The 17,256-nt window shown below is 38.1% G+C and overlaps 1 protein-coding gene and 1 pseudogene across 2 annotated transcripts; both read left to right on the top strand.

Annotated features, from left to right (window-relative positions):
• Window positions 1-454: 454 nt before the first annotated feature.
• On the top strand, window positions 455-13,891 carry LOC121645969 (pannexin-1-like). 2 transcript variants are annotated; one of them, XM_041994790.1, is made up of 9 exons: window positions 455-668; window positions 1,762-1,892; window positions 2,169-2,368; window positions 2,457-2,572; window positions 5,527-5,714; window positions 7,548-7,826; window positions 8,004-8,226; window positions 11,078-11,330; window positions 12,005-13,891. In XM_041994790.1, exons 3-9 carry the CDS (start codon window positions 2,188-2,190, stop codon window positions 12,088-12,090), a joined length of 1,326 nt encoding a protein of 441 aa, XP_041850724.1. In that variant the 5' UTR covers window positions 455-668; window positions 1,762-1,892; window positions 2,169-2,187; the 3' UTR covers window positions 12,091-13,891. The 2 variants fall into 2 exon arrangements, with proteins under 2 accessions (XP_041850724.1, XP_041850723.1); XM_041994789.1 differs by lacking the exon at window positions 1,762-1,892 and having other exon boundaries at window positions 456-668.
• A 2,100-nt stretch (window positions 13,892-15,991) lies between these two features.
• LOC121646797 lies at window positions 15,992-16,119 on the top strand (annotated as a pseudogene).
• Window positions 16,120-17,256: the final 1,137 nt, after the last annotated feature.

Genomic DNA, 17,256 nt, shown 5'->3' with positions numbered 1-17,256 from the left:
ACTGTTGTTTTGCACATATTTTTAAATAATAAATAAATAATTGTTATTCATTTATTTGCAGACAGTGTTGTTTGTGGTATGTGGTTCTTTAGCTGCTAAGGATAGATGCAATTGAATGTGAGAGTATGATAAATCACAGACCTCTAAGCAATTTGTCCCCCTCACTTCTAAAATGATGGCTACGCCCGAGTGTAAGTGCAATAGCCCTTTGACGTGTTCACAGATTCAAATACAATTACGTCTCTGCTTATATTTTCTCCTCAACTTGTATTTTATTTGTATTGTATTTATTTATACCTTCGTATTGATACTTCAAGAGCTGCACCTAATACTTTCGTCTTACGACACTGCACTGCTACAATGACAATAAAGGGTAACTAACTCTCGAGCTGTACTTGAAGGCAGCATTTTGTGTTCAACTGAAGCTGTCGGGAAGTCCGTGAACGCATCTGCGCGTTAAGAAGGGCGGAAGGAGTTTTGTGTCTTACAGGAAGAAGATTGTTTCCGAAAGTAGTTTTTGTTCCATCTATTCAACATCTTCACTGCTAAACCGTTGAGCTGCAGTCCTGGAAATCATCTAAATGATTAGATTAATGCAGTCAACGGTTTTAAATCACAACTATGACAGGTTAATAGTTAAATTATACTTCGCGGGAGCGGGTTTGTAGGTGAGTTTTACTCTATTTTTTCCTCTACAGTAAACGTGTGTGACATAACATTGCTATAAATGAACGAGCGCTGGTTTTCTCCGAATCTTCAGGCTGTTTAATGTGAAGGTTTAATGTGAAGTCAGCCTCGAATAAAATCTACACTATCGTTCAAAAGTTTGGGGTCACTTTGCCATGGGATTCAATAGGGAAGTGACCCCAAACTTTTGAACAATAGTGTAATCTATTCAATACTTCTTCACACCTCACAACTGGGTTAAATTACACGTGGAGTTAATCATTCATATATCCCAATTTACGTTTTTATTAAAAAAAAAATGTGTGAAATATTTACAGTTTTAAAAAATCCTGTTTAAATAACTAATTGGAAGATAAATTAATTTAAACAAAGAGCCTGTTGATGTTGCAGATGTTGGGGTCACGAGTTGTTTTCAGTCTCGCTCAGCTAGAGGAATATTGAGGATAAAATGTCGGGTTACTGATGATTCACGAGGTCAGGTTTCCCCCTGAAGCCCTCCCTCCTCTCTGTTATACTAAATAAAGCTCAAGTCTACAAGTTACAGCTCTTGACTTTGACTAAACTGAACTCTTAATAATTGCACCTCCAGACAGCGATGACAGGAAGGATTTCAGAGGAGTTATTTGCTCTGCAGCAGCCTCAATTCTCGGTGAAGTTTTATCAACTAAACATGGATTTTTTTTTTAAATTTTCTTTCACTTCAAAGTGTGAAGGCCTCTGAGCTCACAGCCAAGTTCATGAGACCAATTTTATCTTGAATTATCAGAAGAGTATCAGAAATATCCACCAGAAGATGGTGAAATCAGGCCTGTTACAGTTCTTAGAACTTCACTTTATTCACTGTCACATAAACATCTGGAATAAAGTAAAAGAAGTGTCACGTTTTCATAATTTTATTCCATAATTTTCCACAACGTACATGATAAGTACATTATAAATTTAGTTGCTGTGGACATAATTTTGTTAAAACCAGAGAAATTAAATACCCAAATAACAGCTCAGTGTCTCATCATAATAATTTTGAGTATTTGTATAACATTAATTTTCGACTAAAATTTCACAATCTATCTGAAGTCGTAAAGAGATGCACGTGGATTGGAAGGTGTTCATCACACCAGCAGCAGCTTGAGCTGATGATGCTCCATTGATTTATGTGGTGGATGCTGATCCGGAGGCTCGTCAGAGGTGGAGATTCATCAGACCAGGTTATTTTCTATTTATGTGTTTAGTGACCATGAGGCCACTGCAGCCTTGGATTTTTTTTCCTTTGCTGGAACTTTTAGTGGCCCACTGTTGCAGCCCATCTGTAGCACAGGTGCTTCTCTGCTCAGCACAGTTGTAAAGAGAGTTTTTCTGAGTCATTGCAGTCTTACCATCAGTTCCTCCTCAACTGTGTTTCTGTCATTTAAGCTGCAGCTTCTGGATTCTGGCTCACGCAAACATCTGGAACCTGAAAACAATTGTTTCACGTTTATGTGTAGGTAAGAGCAGAGCAAAGAGATGGCCATCGCCCATGTGGCTACAGAGTACGTGTTCAGCGACTTTTTGCTGAAGGAGCCAAACCCGGCTCGAATCCGCAGCGTTCGAACGGAGCTGGCTCTGGACAAGATGGTGACCTGTGTGGCAGTGGGGCTGCCTCTCCTCCTCATCTCACTGGCCTTTGCTCAAGAAGTCTCAGTTGGTGAGTTAAGTAGACATGAAGAAGCTCATGTCATGTCATTAAATGAAGGGCTAATTCTGGTTACTCTTTGTGTCTGTGTTTCTTTCAGGTACTCAGATCAGCTGTTTTTCTCCCACTAACTTCTCCTGGAGACAAGCTGTTTATGTGGATTCATACTGCTGGGCAGCTGTTCACACACACTCTCTATCTCTGTGGCTGCATAAGGTACACACACACAAACACACACACACACACATAAAGAGGGTGATGAAACCCCTCAAATGTGTAACTAAACATTAGTTTGATGGTTAAAAGTTGTCCACACATGCACTGTGTGGAAAACATCTTTAACTTTTTTCTGTGAACAATAAACCATATTCAGACTGTTATGTCAAACACTGGTGAGAAATTGGTAGAAATATAGATGAGATTTTTGAGAGTGATAAATTAATGAATCTCAGAGCTTATTGTTTATGTTTGAAAGAGCGACAAGTTACATAATTGTTGTGTTAGATAATAAAAATTTGAAATGTTTCTTGGTTATTGTACATCTCCTTGCTAGCTGTATTTAGTCTTAATGACGGTGTCAGCTATGCTTTAGCAGCTTTAATTATATGATTTTAGGGTGTGACAGAAAATCTATTTAGTAACTTTGGGTGTGTCTCTTTACATTCCAAAAATCCAGTTTTTTAAAAGTTATGACATTTTAAAATGGAAATAAAACTTGAATGCAAATCTCAAACCCATAGAAACTTATATTTTATTGAAAATATTACAGACAAAATGAGACTCAACTTTTTAAATTGGATTTAAAAAAGAAACAATTTTACGTGCAGGTTCTCTCCCAAGAAAAATAAAAAAATGAAACAACGTATGACTCTATAAATAAAATTGAATGCAGCTCAGAACGGAGGAAAGTAAATCCAGGAAACAAGTTTCCTCTAGTTTACTGGATTTCAGACTCTGGGATGACGGATTACAAACAGGCCTGTTTAGTTTCTGGATTATTTTTACTGCAGTCATATTATTTTAAAAATGTGGTTCCTTCCCTGAAGGCAAAAACAAAGTTGTCTAGATGGAAGCAAAATACTGTTCCAACACATGTAAACATCATTGAGTATAATGGCGCCTTCTTCGTATACACTACTCAGAAAAAGTTTGGGATATTCTGCTTTTTATGTGATGTCACAATGAACCTAAAATCCTTTAATACCTGTACAGGTGAACTTAATCTAAACTTTTGAATGGACATGTACAGCTGATTAATGTTTAAGTACTCACTGCATAAAATGCTGTTTTCTAATAAGACTATAAGCCACCAAAAGAAAGAAAGAAGTGTGACTCATGAATCTACCACTAAATGTTCACATGTTGACATCATCAGACCAAGACGACGCATAACACATGACAAGTTATTGTCGCTTTGTATTGTGGTAAACCCACCAATGTTGTTTGCTTTTGTTTCTATAAATAGTTCAAGATGAAGGAATCATCATTACATGATTCTACTTAAATGTCCTACATTCATGATATACCAAATTTTATTATATATTTTTCTAACTAAAAATTAAAAACAAAGAAAATATTTTTTTTTACAAAAAAAAGCTTTCAAACTTAAAAGAGGATTTTGGAAGAAGTTGAGCACTTATCTAATCCAAAACCCTTTTGCCAATAACAACTTAAATACTGACACGTTCACAGCATGTCAGAATAATATTACACGTTATGTCATGTTACAATATCACACACACAACACACACAATAAATCATAATATACATAGCTTTCAACAGATATCATCTTTAGCTTCATATCCTTCAGTTATCTCATCTTTTCTTTAAATTTTCCTATTGATTGAGATGCTTTTATATCCTCACTACAGGAGTTGATTATCTCTAACTTTTCATAAGTAGTACATTTTTATACTTTAATCCTTTTTTTCTTTTCCATAGAGTTTTTAGTTTTTATTCATGGATGTAGCGTAGAGTAGCTTCCAGAATTATTTTTGAGATCATGCAGTAATTTTTGCTGGAATACTGTGCCGCTTGACGTATTCAGTATGGGTTTTCATACTTGTCCCTAGCATACAGAGACTTCTCTTTATTTCTCCCTTTTTGATATTACGTGCCATTGAAGTCCTCCAGTTCTTCTTTTCTTTTGCTTCTTCTTTTTAATCTTTTTTCTTTCTTCCTGTTCTCCTTATTTTTCCCTTCTTTTTTCTTTTTCTTCTCATTGTTGCTGTTGTTTATGTTTTTCTTCTTTTTAAATCATCTTGTTTACTTTTTAAATTTCCCCATTTTTCTTTTTCTTCTTCTCTTTGTTGTTCTTCCTCTTCCTCCTCGTTGATCAGTGATGTGGTTATTCTTGTTGATCTATTTGTACATACTGTCTTTCGGCCTCTTTGTTTTTACTTCTTAGCCTCTCATTGTTGCTGTTTTTGCACTCTCGTCATGTTCCTGATCCGTTCGATGTTGAACATAAATCTTTTAGTCTGTGTGCCAGAAATGTTCCTTAAAATTGGTAAATTTTTCAGTTTCAGCATTTAATATGCTTATTTTTTTATATATATATATTATTAAATATGAGAAAAAATAATTTGTGAATGAATACATTTAGTTTTTAAATACATTTACACCTATTTTGGAAACAGAAATCTACTTTATTTAAACAGGTTATGGTGTTTTACTTTTAGATTTTAAAACTTGTTTTACATCTAAATTGAAGTCCCTCACCTATATTTTAAAAAAGCCTTGATGTGGTGTTTTAGTGTAAGTCTGGTCTTCACTATTTTAACATTTTATGCATTATTTATGCTCTTATTTTTTTTTTTCTGTGTCAGTAACGTGTGGACAGGTTACAGAGCTGATCTTTGTGCCACTTATCCTCCTTTGCAGAAACAGCCATGCAAATCATTTTATCTGACAACTAATTAAATTAATCTTTTCACCTTTATGAAAAAGAAATGCTGTTTTGACTTTATGTGTCAGGTCTGCGTCAGTTTTTGCTCATTGGTAGATAAAAAAAATCAACAGTTAAACTTACTTCAATAACAAAATCAGTGCAGTCTTTTATCTAATAAGCAGCAACTTCTGTGCTTTGATGGAAAGTGTTTAACGTTTAATCTACAGCTGTATTAAAGTAGAGATGTTGCTGCTAATAACTTGTTAATCCATTCTCTCAGTTCTTTCCCTACATCCTGCTGTTGGTGGCGGTGCTGATGTACACCCCGGCGTTATTCTGGAGGTTTTCTGCTGCTCCTCTCCTTCAGTCGGATCTTGGCTTTATCTTGGAAGAGTTGGACCGGTGTTATAACCGTGCTGTCACTTTGGCCAAACGCATGGCCACCTCAGGACTGCTTACCTCAGACAGGTATGTTCAGTTGCTGTGCGCTCTGCAGCTTAACACTGCTGTTTTATTACCTTAAAGATGTAAAAACATTGTCCGGAGGTGAAGAGAAAACAGAATTAGACTTTAAATATCAAATATCAAATAGTCTATTATCCGTGTGTGGTTGTATCTGGTAAATGTCATTCTAATAAATTTCACAGTGTAGAGACGTAGAAAATAATGACCTCTGTCATCCCCATGAACTGTTTATATAAACATAAATTCTGAAATTTGCACGTCATGCATTAGATTTTGCTGATGAGTGAAGATATCTCAGTCATTCTACTTCCTGCTTTTTAATCTGTTCCATCCAGCTTTATTTGTGCAGTGCTAATTCACAACAAAGTCATCTCTAGACACTTTTTGAGACACAGTCCAAACCAATCCAAGCCATTGTAGTCCAGTTATAATTCAATATATGATCCACATTAGTCCCATTTCTAAAAAGTGAGTTCATATAAACCAGTTCATGGAATCATTTTCTAGCTGAGGAAACAACTTATTGCATTGAATTTTCTTTTCCATTCAGTATCCCATTCTGAGTATGCATGGGGCAGTGAGTGACAGTAGAAAGAAAAAAAACAACTCCCTTTTAATATGAAGGAAAATCCTCCAGCAGAACCAGGCTCAGGAAGGATGACCGTCTGCCTTGATGAGTTAGGGGTGGAGAGGACAGGACAGAGGGGTCAACAGCACCATAAGTCTGAGCCAGGAATACCTGCTGAGAACGAAAAGAGAAATTGATGACAGTAATAACATAAAAAAAAACGAAATGGAGGGAAGAGCACAATGCATCATGGGATGTGTCCCACTAACCTGCACCCTAGAGCTGGGGGTGGCTGCCTTTTAGCTTTAAGGATATCTGCCACCTGAACACAAGCTGAGAGCTAGACCTGTTACCCGGAGGATCTGCCTCATGTTCTAGTTTTAGAAACTCTAGGAACCACAAGTAAAACCTGCAGTCTGAGAGTGCAGGTTTACCTTTATCACTTTATATCAGCATATAATGTCAGCATCTGCTTCCTCCACCTGCACATGGAGAACAGTTTTAATGATGTTCAGAAAATTTTGTGTCATTTAAAACTTGTTCTGAATGCACACAGATCAAAATACATCAGACCCAAAACTGTTATCACTGGTTCTGACATTGAGCAATAACATGGATACCTAGAGGTCCACGTGGATGATTTTTTCCTGTGCAGCTCAGATTCAGCTATTTTAAATAAAAAAATAAACTTTTCTCACCTTTATGGCCAAAAACAGACTTGTCACCAAAAAGTTATGGTGATGTTATTTAGACGTTTATTAGTGCATGCATGCTTTGGATATAGTTTACCATGAAACACTGAGATTCATCTCAAAGCTTAAACCACTTACACACTTCTGCATATTGTGGTTTGTTGGTCTGTATTAACATACTTTAATTTATAAAGCTCTGGTTCTGATCACAACCTATTTACTCACCTGAATCCTTCAAAAAGTACAGGAAGTATTGTCTTCATTTCCACGAGTTATTCATTTTGTCTGTCCCCATTGTCCATACTGAGTTGGAGGTAAAGGCATTAAAATCTGCTGCTCCCTCTGAGAATTAAGAAGCCAATTTTACAGTATTTAAAAATTCAAGCTAAATTTGAACACACTGGAGGCTCATCTGTCTGATTTTAAATGTTATGATTGATCATCCTCTCTCTATGTGGCCCGCGTTGACTGTGGTAATCAATCTCCTCAGATTTTTAGTGCCAAAAGCCTTTGATGTTAAAGTTATATTTTATAGTAAAAATAAAATTAATCATTTTTTTCTCTCTCTGTGGCCAGCGACCCCACCGAGGGCTGTTTTAATTACCCGCTGGTAGAGAAGTTTCTGATGACCAAGCGCTGCTCGAGGGTGCTGCTGTTTTACTACCTGCTGTGTCGCAGCCTGACTCTGGTCACCCTGCTGTGTGCCTGCATCTACCTGGGTTGCTACCTCCGCCTGGCATCCGTCACGGATGAGTTTGACTGCCCGCTGCGAGTTGACCTGATCACCTCCAACTCCAGCATCCCAGCAAAGGTGCCGTGCAAGCTCATCGCTGTGGGAGTCTTCTCGCTGCTGAGGTAACCTTACAAAACAGACTGGGAGACGGTTCAGTATATCAGATATGATAAAAACCTTATATGTAGAGTAATATTTAAAGGACATCAGAATAGATTCATAAAGATTTATAACAATAAGATAATATAACAGTCATTAAAGAATCAAGTTTGAGGTTATGCCTGCTTTACTCTTCCCAGCTTCGTCAACTTGGTATTGTTCGTTGGACTGATTCCAGTAGTAATCTATGCCAGCCTCCGCCCCTTCCTCTGCTATGGATACGCCCGCTTCCTGGAAACTTACCAATCACTGCCCACTGTAAGCGTCCTACCCACTCCCAGCGGCCAATGGGATGACCTCGCCCTGTACCTGCTTTTTCTGGAGGAGAACGTCAGCGAGTTGAAGTCATACAAATACATCAAGGTATGTTTAGTCTTTTGTGTTTACATGAATCTGAAATAAGATATTAACTACAGTGTGCATGAAATATGTTTGCTCATTTATTTGAATGAGAAATTTGCAGCATAAAACTCATTGTGGTGACTTGCATTGTGCTGTGTGCCATGATTACTTATGAGAGTCTTTTGCATCTATAAAAACTGATTTCATCCTCCGATCATAACCTGGATCTTTCTAAAATGTAGACTGTGTTATTAACAATGTTTACTAACTCCCAAATAGCAGTAGAGCATTGATTGTTGATCAATGTGACAAACCAAACAGTGTAGCCCACCTATATTATTTCCCAGTTTTGACATCCTCACATTTCAGTCCCACAAAAAGATACAAGACGACAAGTGGATGAGACGGATGTTTAACACACTGAAACTGGCTTCAGCATCATTTTAAACCAATGTAACTTAAATATTATGTGCATCACAACTGTATCATCTTAACCATTGTTTTGTTGCAGCCAGCTATGATTTTATTATTTCTAAGAGATGGTTGAAGATGTCTGGTAAAATGCATTTATTTAATTGTAGTTCATTCCAGTAAGCCTCGTCTATCCATTTAACTATTAAAACTGCAAGATCGCAGGCACCCTGAACACTATCACTATTGTCAACAGTTTGGTGGTGTGCAACTCTGTGGGGTAAATTGTGATTAATGACTTACCCTTTAGGTGGTATACGGACGTTTTCCAGGCATCTATATTGCATCCAGAAGGTTCACAAACCAGCTGCAAAATGTAGTGTTTGTTCAGAGACTCCCTATAGTAAATCCACAATGAGTGATTCATGATAACACCATTATTTATCACATTTTCATAATTAAAAAAAATGTACTGTCACTACTATGTTGCTAAGAGACCTCTATTTTGACCTGGAAATGATCATGAAAGCACTTCCTGTCAAACTTACCACCAATCAGCTTAAACTGAAGCTACTTTTCAATGAGGAGCAGCCAAAGATCAACAAGTGAGCAGAAAGTTCTATGTGTGTCTGAAAAGAACAAAAATAATGGTCCTCTATGGCTGGGAAAAGAAACACGAAGAGCTGGTTTGGAGTTGGTTTTGTGAGGATAGTAAGTAAAAAAACTGAACAGAGAAAAACAGCTGCAGGAAAAAATGTAAATGTGGAAAAAGTTTCTGTTGTGCGTTTGTTTCAAAGCCAAGATTTTTTTTCTCCTGAAAGCCAAGACTTGAGAGAATGATATGCAGATAAGAAAAGGCTTGGTCACTGTTGATTTGTGTTATTTCTACAAAGTTCTGTTTGTAATTAATTCAGTTTTGTTTCTTTGGTTGGCCTTTATGCTGCTATGTCTATTGATACATTCATTTTACATCATTTTAGCCTCATATTCTGACAGCTGAGGCTGAAAAATGTCTGTATGTTGACAGAGATTAAAAGGGTTCAGCTTGTACATTCACTTTTACATAATGAACAGAACAAAACAAAACAAAAAGAAACAGGCAGACTAAAGATAGTAAAAAAAATTCTTGGATTATTAAGGGTTAAAACTCTGCTATGGCACCCCTTAATGACGGCTAATTAATCATTGTTGGCTCTTGTTTTATCTCGCTCTGCCACATTCTCTCTCCTTTCTATTCTATTCTATTCTACAGTCATTTAGCAGACGCTTTTATCCAAAGCGACTTACATTTGAGAGTAAGAACAACACAAGCATGAATTCAAACAAGATGGGACGTCATAATTAAGTGATAGTCAGACTGCTTTGAGTCCAGTTGGACCCAGGTGCTGTCATGTAGTGCTAGCAGCAGTGCATATAATTTATTTATTTTTTTTTGTAATTTTTGTAAGTCATTTTGTTTAAATACAAACATCACGATTTCATCAAACAATATCATCTTGGGCATAAGTGCACACAGCTTCTTCAGTACTTGGTTGAGCCAAAGAGCTGGACAAATCTTTCTAACTCATTCTGTTGAGTAGAAGAATTAAGCTAAGTGCAGAAATGCTCCTTAAACAACTGAGGTTTTAGGTTGCTCTTAAAAGTGGATAAGGACTCTGCAGATCGGACGGAGTTTGGTAGATCGTTCCACCTCCGGGGGACAACAGAGGAGAAGAGTCTGGCTACTGATTTTGCACCACGTTGTGGTGGGAGCACTAGGCGTTTTTCGCTGGTAGAGCGTAACTGTCGAGAGGGAGTGTAGCTCTGGATTAAGGAGTGAAGGTAGACCAGAGCTGTTTGGGTTATTGTTTTGTAAGCCAGAAGCAGAGCTTTGAATTTCATGTGCGCTGCAACTGGAAGCCAGTAAAGAGCAATTAGCAGCGGAGTGACATGAGCTCTTTTGGGCTGGTTGAAGACCAGACGTGCTGCTGCGTTCTGAATCATCTGAAGAGGTTTAACTGAGCATGCAGGCAGGCCAGCCAGTAAGGAGTTGCAGTAGTCAATGCGTGAAGTGACCAGAGCCTGGACCAGAAGCTGTGCCATGTGTTCAGTCAGGTAGGGTCTGATCCTCTTGATGTTGTAGAGAGCAAATCGGCAAGAACGGGCAACCGAGGCAACGTGGTCCTCAAAGGTCAGCTGGTTGTCTACCATGACACCAAGATTCCTGGTAGAAGATGTAGGCACAAGTGTGATAGAGTCAAGCTGCACGCTTATCTGTGGCGGTAAGGAAGGATTGGCTGGAAAGATAATGATAATGTTCTACTGTGTTTCTTTAATAGATCAATATTTATATTCTTTTTTCAAAAGCAGGTGAAGCTAGCATCGAAGCATATAGTGGAGGAATTGTAACTTTAGTTACTACTTTTAACTTCTGCTTTCTATCTTCTTCGTGTAACTAAACCTGCCTGTTTTCTGGCTACAGGTGTTAGAGATGTTGAAGAGACGAGGTGAATGCTCTGAAGAAAACTTCGACGCCATGGGTCTGCTGCAGACTCTCTGCCTGGTAAAGATGGACAGCGTGGATGGGCGCAAAGCCACGGCTGCTGAAGAAAAGCCGGATCAAGTAACAATCAATGCATCTGATGCAGCAGCCAATGAGGGAGCAGATAAGAATGGAGTCGATTGGCCAAACTCTGCCACTGGAAATGAAACCAAGATGGAAATGGAGTTGAAAGGTGAGTAATAGATTTAAAGCACATTAATCATTTTTGTTGTATTATGATGTTCTGTAGATATTGATGACAATGTATTGGAGGGGTGCCTAGGTCCAGTCCTAGAGGTCTACTGAATCAAACAAGTGTCTTATTACCAGGCCTCTGCAAAGCTGAATGCAGATAAGGGAATTTAGCCATTTGATTCAGATGTATTGGAGAAGGGATGCATCCAAAAGTTGTAGGATAGTAGATCTCAAGGACCGGACTTGAGCATCTCTGGAGTATTGTAACTGTGTGCACTTTAATGTCAACGAAAGTTGTTTCTGGCATTGATTTATTTTACAATAATTAAATTTCCTATGGTCAGTTCATTACCAACCAAGGTTGTTTGAAGTCATGAAATCTGAATGATTTTTAGATAAACAGTACATGAATTTGTGGTCACAGTACACAAGTAAATTAAAAGATCAATGTTTTGCACATTGTTATTTAAAATGTAACTTATTAAATATGTATTTCGATAGAAAGCAGCAGATTTGACCACACTGGAGAGAACCATGGTGAATCAACACCTGCTAAGCTAAACCATGTGAATGTTACCTCTCCCAGCTTTAAATCCATATTGCCTAAACCAGATAAGCTTGTATGCTAATTTTTCTAAATAATAACAGGTAATATAACACATTTATTTTCAGAGCTCAGTCCGCTGCTGCCAGGAAACAGTGACGCAAAAGGCAGCAGAGCCTCGGAGGGTGGAGCTCTTCGGCAGCGAGCGATGTGATTGGCTGCACTTGAGTCAAACTTCATCACCTCCATGACCAGATGGAGGGGTTAAAGATTGAATGTCTAAGCTTTGTCTCGTCATCAACGTCAGACCTAAGTGTTTTTTGTGAGTTGGTGAGGAAGTGAGCATTTGGGTGATGGAAAGGCTGAAGCATAAACTGTTTTTGTGAATGTTAAACTACTAAAAAAACAAAAATGTGACTGCTCAGCCATTTGAATCATAGACAATAAAATAAGGTACCTACAGCAGAACTGACGAAGATTATTCTTGAAAACAAATCATCAGTGTTCAGATGTGAAACGTGTTTACACAGCTGTCAGGGGTCTGTGTTTTTTCTTTTCTCTTCAGTGATTAGACCAGGCCCCATGCAGGGTGGGGAATAGTTTGACTGTGTTCCTTCCTGCTGACTTCTGATCCATGAGAACAGCTGATGTTCAGGTCTGGTCCAGCTGTAATGTAAATAAAATGGAGAACTCTGATAGTCTAGACACTGCCTGTGAGGACGACTTTTTTACGGACGTTGTTCAGACTTCAGTGACATTGGTGTTTAAATCAGTGCTGCAGTAGTTCTGTCCGTCTGTCCAGCTGTAATCCAGTTATCTCATGTCTGCTGTCTGTCTCGGCTCCTGTGAGGGAGAAACTGCTGCATTTAAACTTGACATCTAAGGATACGCACATATATGCTACATAACAGTTAAAACTCTTCTTATTGAGTTGCAAAAGACCACAAAAAGACTCTAATTCTTCTTTTCATGGCCCCTGTAATTAAAGGTATGTTTATTACATGCCAGATTACACTCTGGGATATATTTGTGAGATGGCTTGCTTGTTGCCTAAACCAGTGAGATATTTGATGTGGAGGGATTTTAGCATGAGCACGGTGTCACGATAGACAAAAATCATAACTGAAACAAAACAAAAAAAAGTGACAATGAAATCTGCTTATTACAACGTTTAATTCAGTTTGTGGTGTAAAATTGTGACAAAAAAAAATGCAGTCTTGTATTTTTATTTGCACTTTCTTTGTGGGAGATTGTATTATTTTACGAGATTGTCGGTCACATTTCAGCACGACACCACCCATGATGTGATTTGGGAGTAAAGAACGACCAGATAAAACATCCTGCGGTCAAAAATGTCCCTATGTGTCCGGTACATGATCTTCTCAATTTTTTAATCATTATTTTCAGAAACTAAATGGAAACCTGATTTTCCTGCTGTTTTGTTCAAATGTGGATGTTTGTTTACAATTAGTGATGGATAAAGATAGTTTTTTCTTTTCTTAGTGTAACATTTCTCTTTTTTTTTTAATAGAAATATTCATGGTGTTCATTGCTTAATGTTTTACAAGTGTATGTATTCTCAAACAAGACAAAAGTTTATCAGAACATGAAAATCACCAAAGATCATATCCAGCCGGTGCCTTTAGCTTTAAGGAATGTTTTTGGGATGTTTGCATTTCTCAGAAGTTTATTGTTGATGATTCTCAGGGAAACATCTGGAGACATTGCAGATGATTCTCAGTTATTTACTTCAAACTGTGTAAGTTTAGTCGTTTCCTCTTCAGCGTAATCTGAGATGTCAGTGGTACAGTCTTCTCTTTATGCTACTTTAGTGTCTTTTATTTCTTTGTTTTTCATACAGTGACATGCAAATTGTTATTGGGTCTCCTTTTTTTTGTAAAATTTGTAAAGAGAAGCTGTAAACTTTTGTAGTGTTGTTCAGTTTGCTGTTTGGTGGCTGCTTGTTTTTGTAGAACAAAATTAGTAAAAAAATAAAGATGGTGGATATACATGAATTACATTTGATTTGTGGGTGTTAGTGGAGATGAACGGGAGGTTAAAAGTTTGTAGTTTCACTATCATGTTTGTGCAGAAATGACAAGCAAATGTAATGTTTTGTTTTTGTCGTTTTACATATAGTCAGAATGAATTGCTGCAGACATGAATACTGTTTCAAGACATTGCAGGTATTCCTGCAGCTCTGAATCTATTTTGGCCTTTTTGTATCAGTTATACCCCCTAATTAACATTTGGCTCTCTTTGCAGTAAGTTTCTGGGCAAAAACATTGATCATCAGTGATGCTCCACCTGCAACAGAGATACCGAGTCCAGCTTTAACTGCTTCTGAGCTCCCTGTGCACCATGTGTTTCAATCCTGGGAATCTAAAATATTACTAAGATTTGTTTCAAAAGCAACATGTTATAATCTTCTTTCTTTGCCATTGAAACATTCAACTCACCTCTAGACCAGTTATCAATAAGCTAAATAACCACTTTATTATGAACCATTAAATGAATGGGTAATGATTTACAAAGCTGAACAAAAACATCTGTTTTGATAGCACTGACCTATTTGAGATTATTAGATTTTATTGCAGAATAATAAAGAACTTTGGGCTTGCACTCAAGTTTTATGCATCAGCATGCATTGATTTTATTTAATAAAATTGCATTGTTTTCTCCTTAATTAGTCTTAAAATTAATTAAATTAAAAGATACAGCATCTAATCTTGTAGCTTTAGTCATAAAAATGTGGAAAAAAAAAATTAACATGTAAAGTAAGGGAAGTATTTCAGTCAAAGTATGCTGAGATGCTTTATTACATTTTGTGGACAAATATATTTTGTTTTACTCATCTAATTTTAAAAAATAATTGCTTTTTATATAAATATCGATAAAACTAGAAATAAATCAATATAGAATTTAATTTTTCATATTAAACCAGTGTTTCTTAGTCCTGGTCCCCAGGCCCCACGGCTCTGCACATTTTAGATTTATTACTCCAGCACACCTGACTGATTAAGTCTTGCGCTATCAAACGTGGCCTTTGTGGATATCGGTTCTGTTTGTCTATTTATCTGGTTGTTGCAGTTACAGTGTGTGCAGAATTATTAGGCAAATGAGTATTTTGATCACATCATCCTCTTTATGCATGTTGTTCTACTCCAACCGGTACAGGCTTGAAAGCCTACTACCAATTAAGCATATCAGGTAATGTGCATCTCTGTAATGAGAAGGGGTGTGGTCTAATGACATCAACACCCTATATCAGGTGTGCATAATTATTAGGCAACAGCAGCGTGATGGAGCAGGACAATGCTCCATCACATGCATCCAAGTACTCCACTGCGTGGCTGGCCAGAAAAGGTCTAAAAGAAGAAAAAATAATGACATGGCCTCCTTGTTCACCTGATCTTAACCCCATAGAGAACCTGTGGTCCCTCATCAAATGTGAGATCTACAGAGAGGGAAAACAGTACACCTCTCTGAACAGAGTCTGGGAGTCTGTGGTTGCTGCTGCACGCAATGTTGATCGTGAACAGATCAAGACACTGACAGAATCTATGGATGGCAGGCTTTTGAGTGTCCTCGCAAAGAAAGGTGGTTATATTGGTCACTGATTTGTTTTTGTTTTGTTTTTGAATGCCAGAAATGTATATTTGTAAATTTTGAGTTGTTATATTGGTTTCCCTGGTGAAAATAAATAAGTGAAATGGGTATATATTTGGTTTTTGTTAAGTTGCCTAATAATTATGCACAGTAATAGTCACCTGCACACACAGAAATATCCTCCTAAGATACTAAAACTAAAACAGCCCCATTCCAACTTCCAAAAATGTTTAGCTTTGATATTTATGAGTCTTTTGTGTTCATTGCGAACATAGTTGGTGTTCTATAATAAAATTAATCCTCAAAAATACAACTTGTCTAATAATTCTGCACACACTGTATACTTGGAAGTAACTGGCTATTCTGTTGAAGCAGAACAACATCATGGTTTAAGATCCAGGTTGTCCAACGGTATTGTCGTTATTCTGAGCGTTCTTGAGGTGTTGTATTTTTTTCTTTATAACCTGTTGCGGAGAATGACTTCGTTGCTTCTGCCCTGAATGGGTATCACTTCTCGACCTGTTGGCTAAGATCAAGTGTAGTATCTGTTCTTGTCAGTCTTTGATGGCAGCAAGGGTGAGCCACTGTTGTGCATAGTCCTCTTTGTTCAAATTTCCTTGGTGGCCCACCCCGTAAAGCACCAGCTGTGCTGAAAGGACCTCCCTTGCCGGTAAGTTCGGGAATTGTAGGGAGCCGGCTGTTGCCCACAGGTCTACGGCAGCAGTGCACTCCCAGAGTAGATGTCTCACTGAATCTGGCGTGCCACAATCAGGTCGGGGACAAGTTGAGATTGGCGACATGCCCTGGGAGTGCATGACGGCCCTGACCGGGAGGATCCCATGAGCCACCATCCAAGACAGGTCCCGGAGTCTGTTTGGAAGGGCGGAGTGGCCCACATTACACCAAACAGCAGCAGGCTCACCAAGGGTGAGGCCACGCACTGGACACACCGATTCCGGCACCTGCACACAAGAGACCAGAGTGCGGTGATTAGTAAAAACATGCAGGTCCTCTCCTTCAAGTCTAAAATCCTTTAAAAAATTTTGTATAAAAGCATACATCGGTGGTAATTTAAAAGACATGGGCACTTTGAGATCTACTGGTATAACTTTGAGTCTTCTCAGGTAGGATCCCATCCAGAACCTTGCCATCGCTGCCGACTTGGGGTTTCTGGAGGGATCCGTGGCCTGACTAAAATGGAGAGCAACGTATCTACACCCAAGAAACAGGTCTGGGACTCCTTTACCTCCCTTTTCTTTTGGCTTTTTCATTACCTCTCTCTTTAATTTCTCACACTTTGAACCCCATAGGAAGTAAAAGATGGCTCAATCCAGTTCTAAAAGCACTCTCCTAGGTGAAACAAAAACAGCACTGATCGATAAAAGCAAAGGTTTAATCACTGCTTTTATGATTAAAACCTTTTCTTCCATCGTCAGTCCTCTAAGTCCCCAGTAGCCCAGTCTTTTCCTAACTTTCCCTGTTACTTCCATCCAGTTTGTCCTCCCCCCCTTTGTCAAACTTAATACCAAGTATTTTCTGGTCATTCTGAGTCACTGTCAGTTGGAGTACCAGGGTTTCTGTCGGTTTCCATGGTCCATAAAATTGCGCTCGAGTTTTCGCCCTATTTAGCTTTGAACCTGAGGCTCGCCCAAACCAGTCTGTTAAGCCTAGAGTCCTGTTTATTGATAAAATATCAGTGTATAAGATATTTACGTCATCCATGTATAAAATTACTTTATTAGTCAGTCCCCCACTCCCAGGACTCCCAAAC

This window comes from Melanotaenia boesemani, chromosome 9 (genome assembly GCF_017639745.1).
Source record: "Melanotaenia boesemani isolate fMelBoe1 chromosome 9, fMelBoe1.pri, whole genome shotgun sequence".
Classification (NCBI taxonomy): domain Eukaryota; kingdom Metazoa; phylum Chordata; class Actinopteri; order Atheriniformes; family Melanotaeniidae; genus Melanotaenia; species Melanotaenia boesemani.
This window is presented reverse-complemented; position numbering and strand designations above follow the sequence as displayed.

Coding starts and splice junctions, on each gene's coding strand:
- LOC121645969 (XM_041994790.1), top strand. CDS start 2,188: ATGGCCATCGCCCATGTGGCTACAGAGTACGTGTTCAGCGACTTTTTG. Junction 2,369..2,456: donor TGCTCAAGAAGTCTCAGTTG/GTGAGTTAAGTA, acceptor TGTTTCTTTCAG/GTACTCAGATCAGCTGTTTT. Junction 5,715..7,547: donor GGACTGCTTACCTCAGACAG/GTATGTTCAGTT, acceptor CTCTGTGGCCAG/CGACCCCACCGAGGGCTGTT.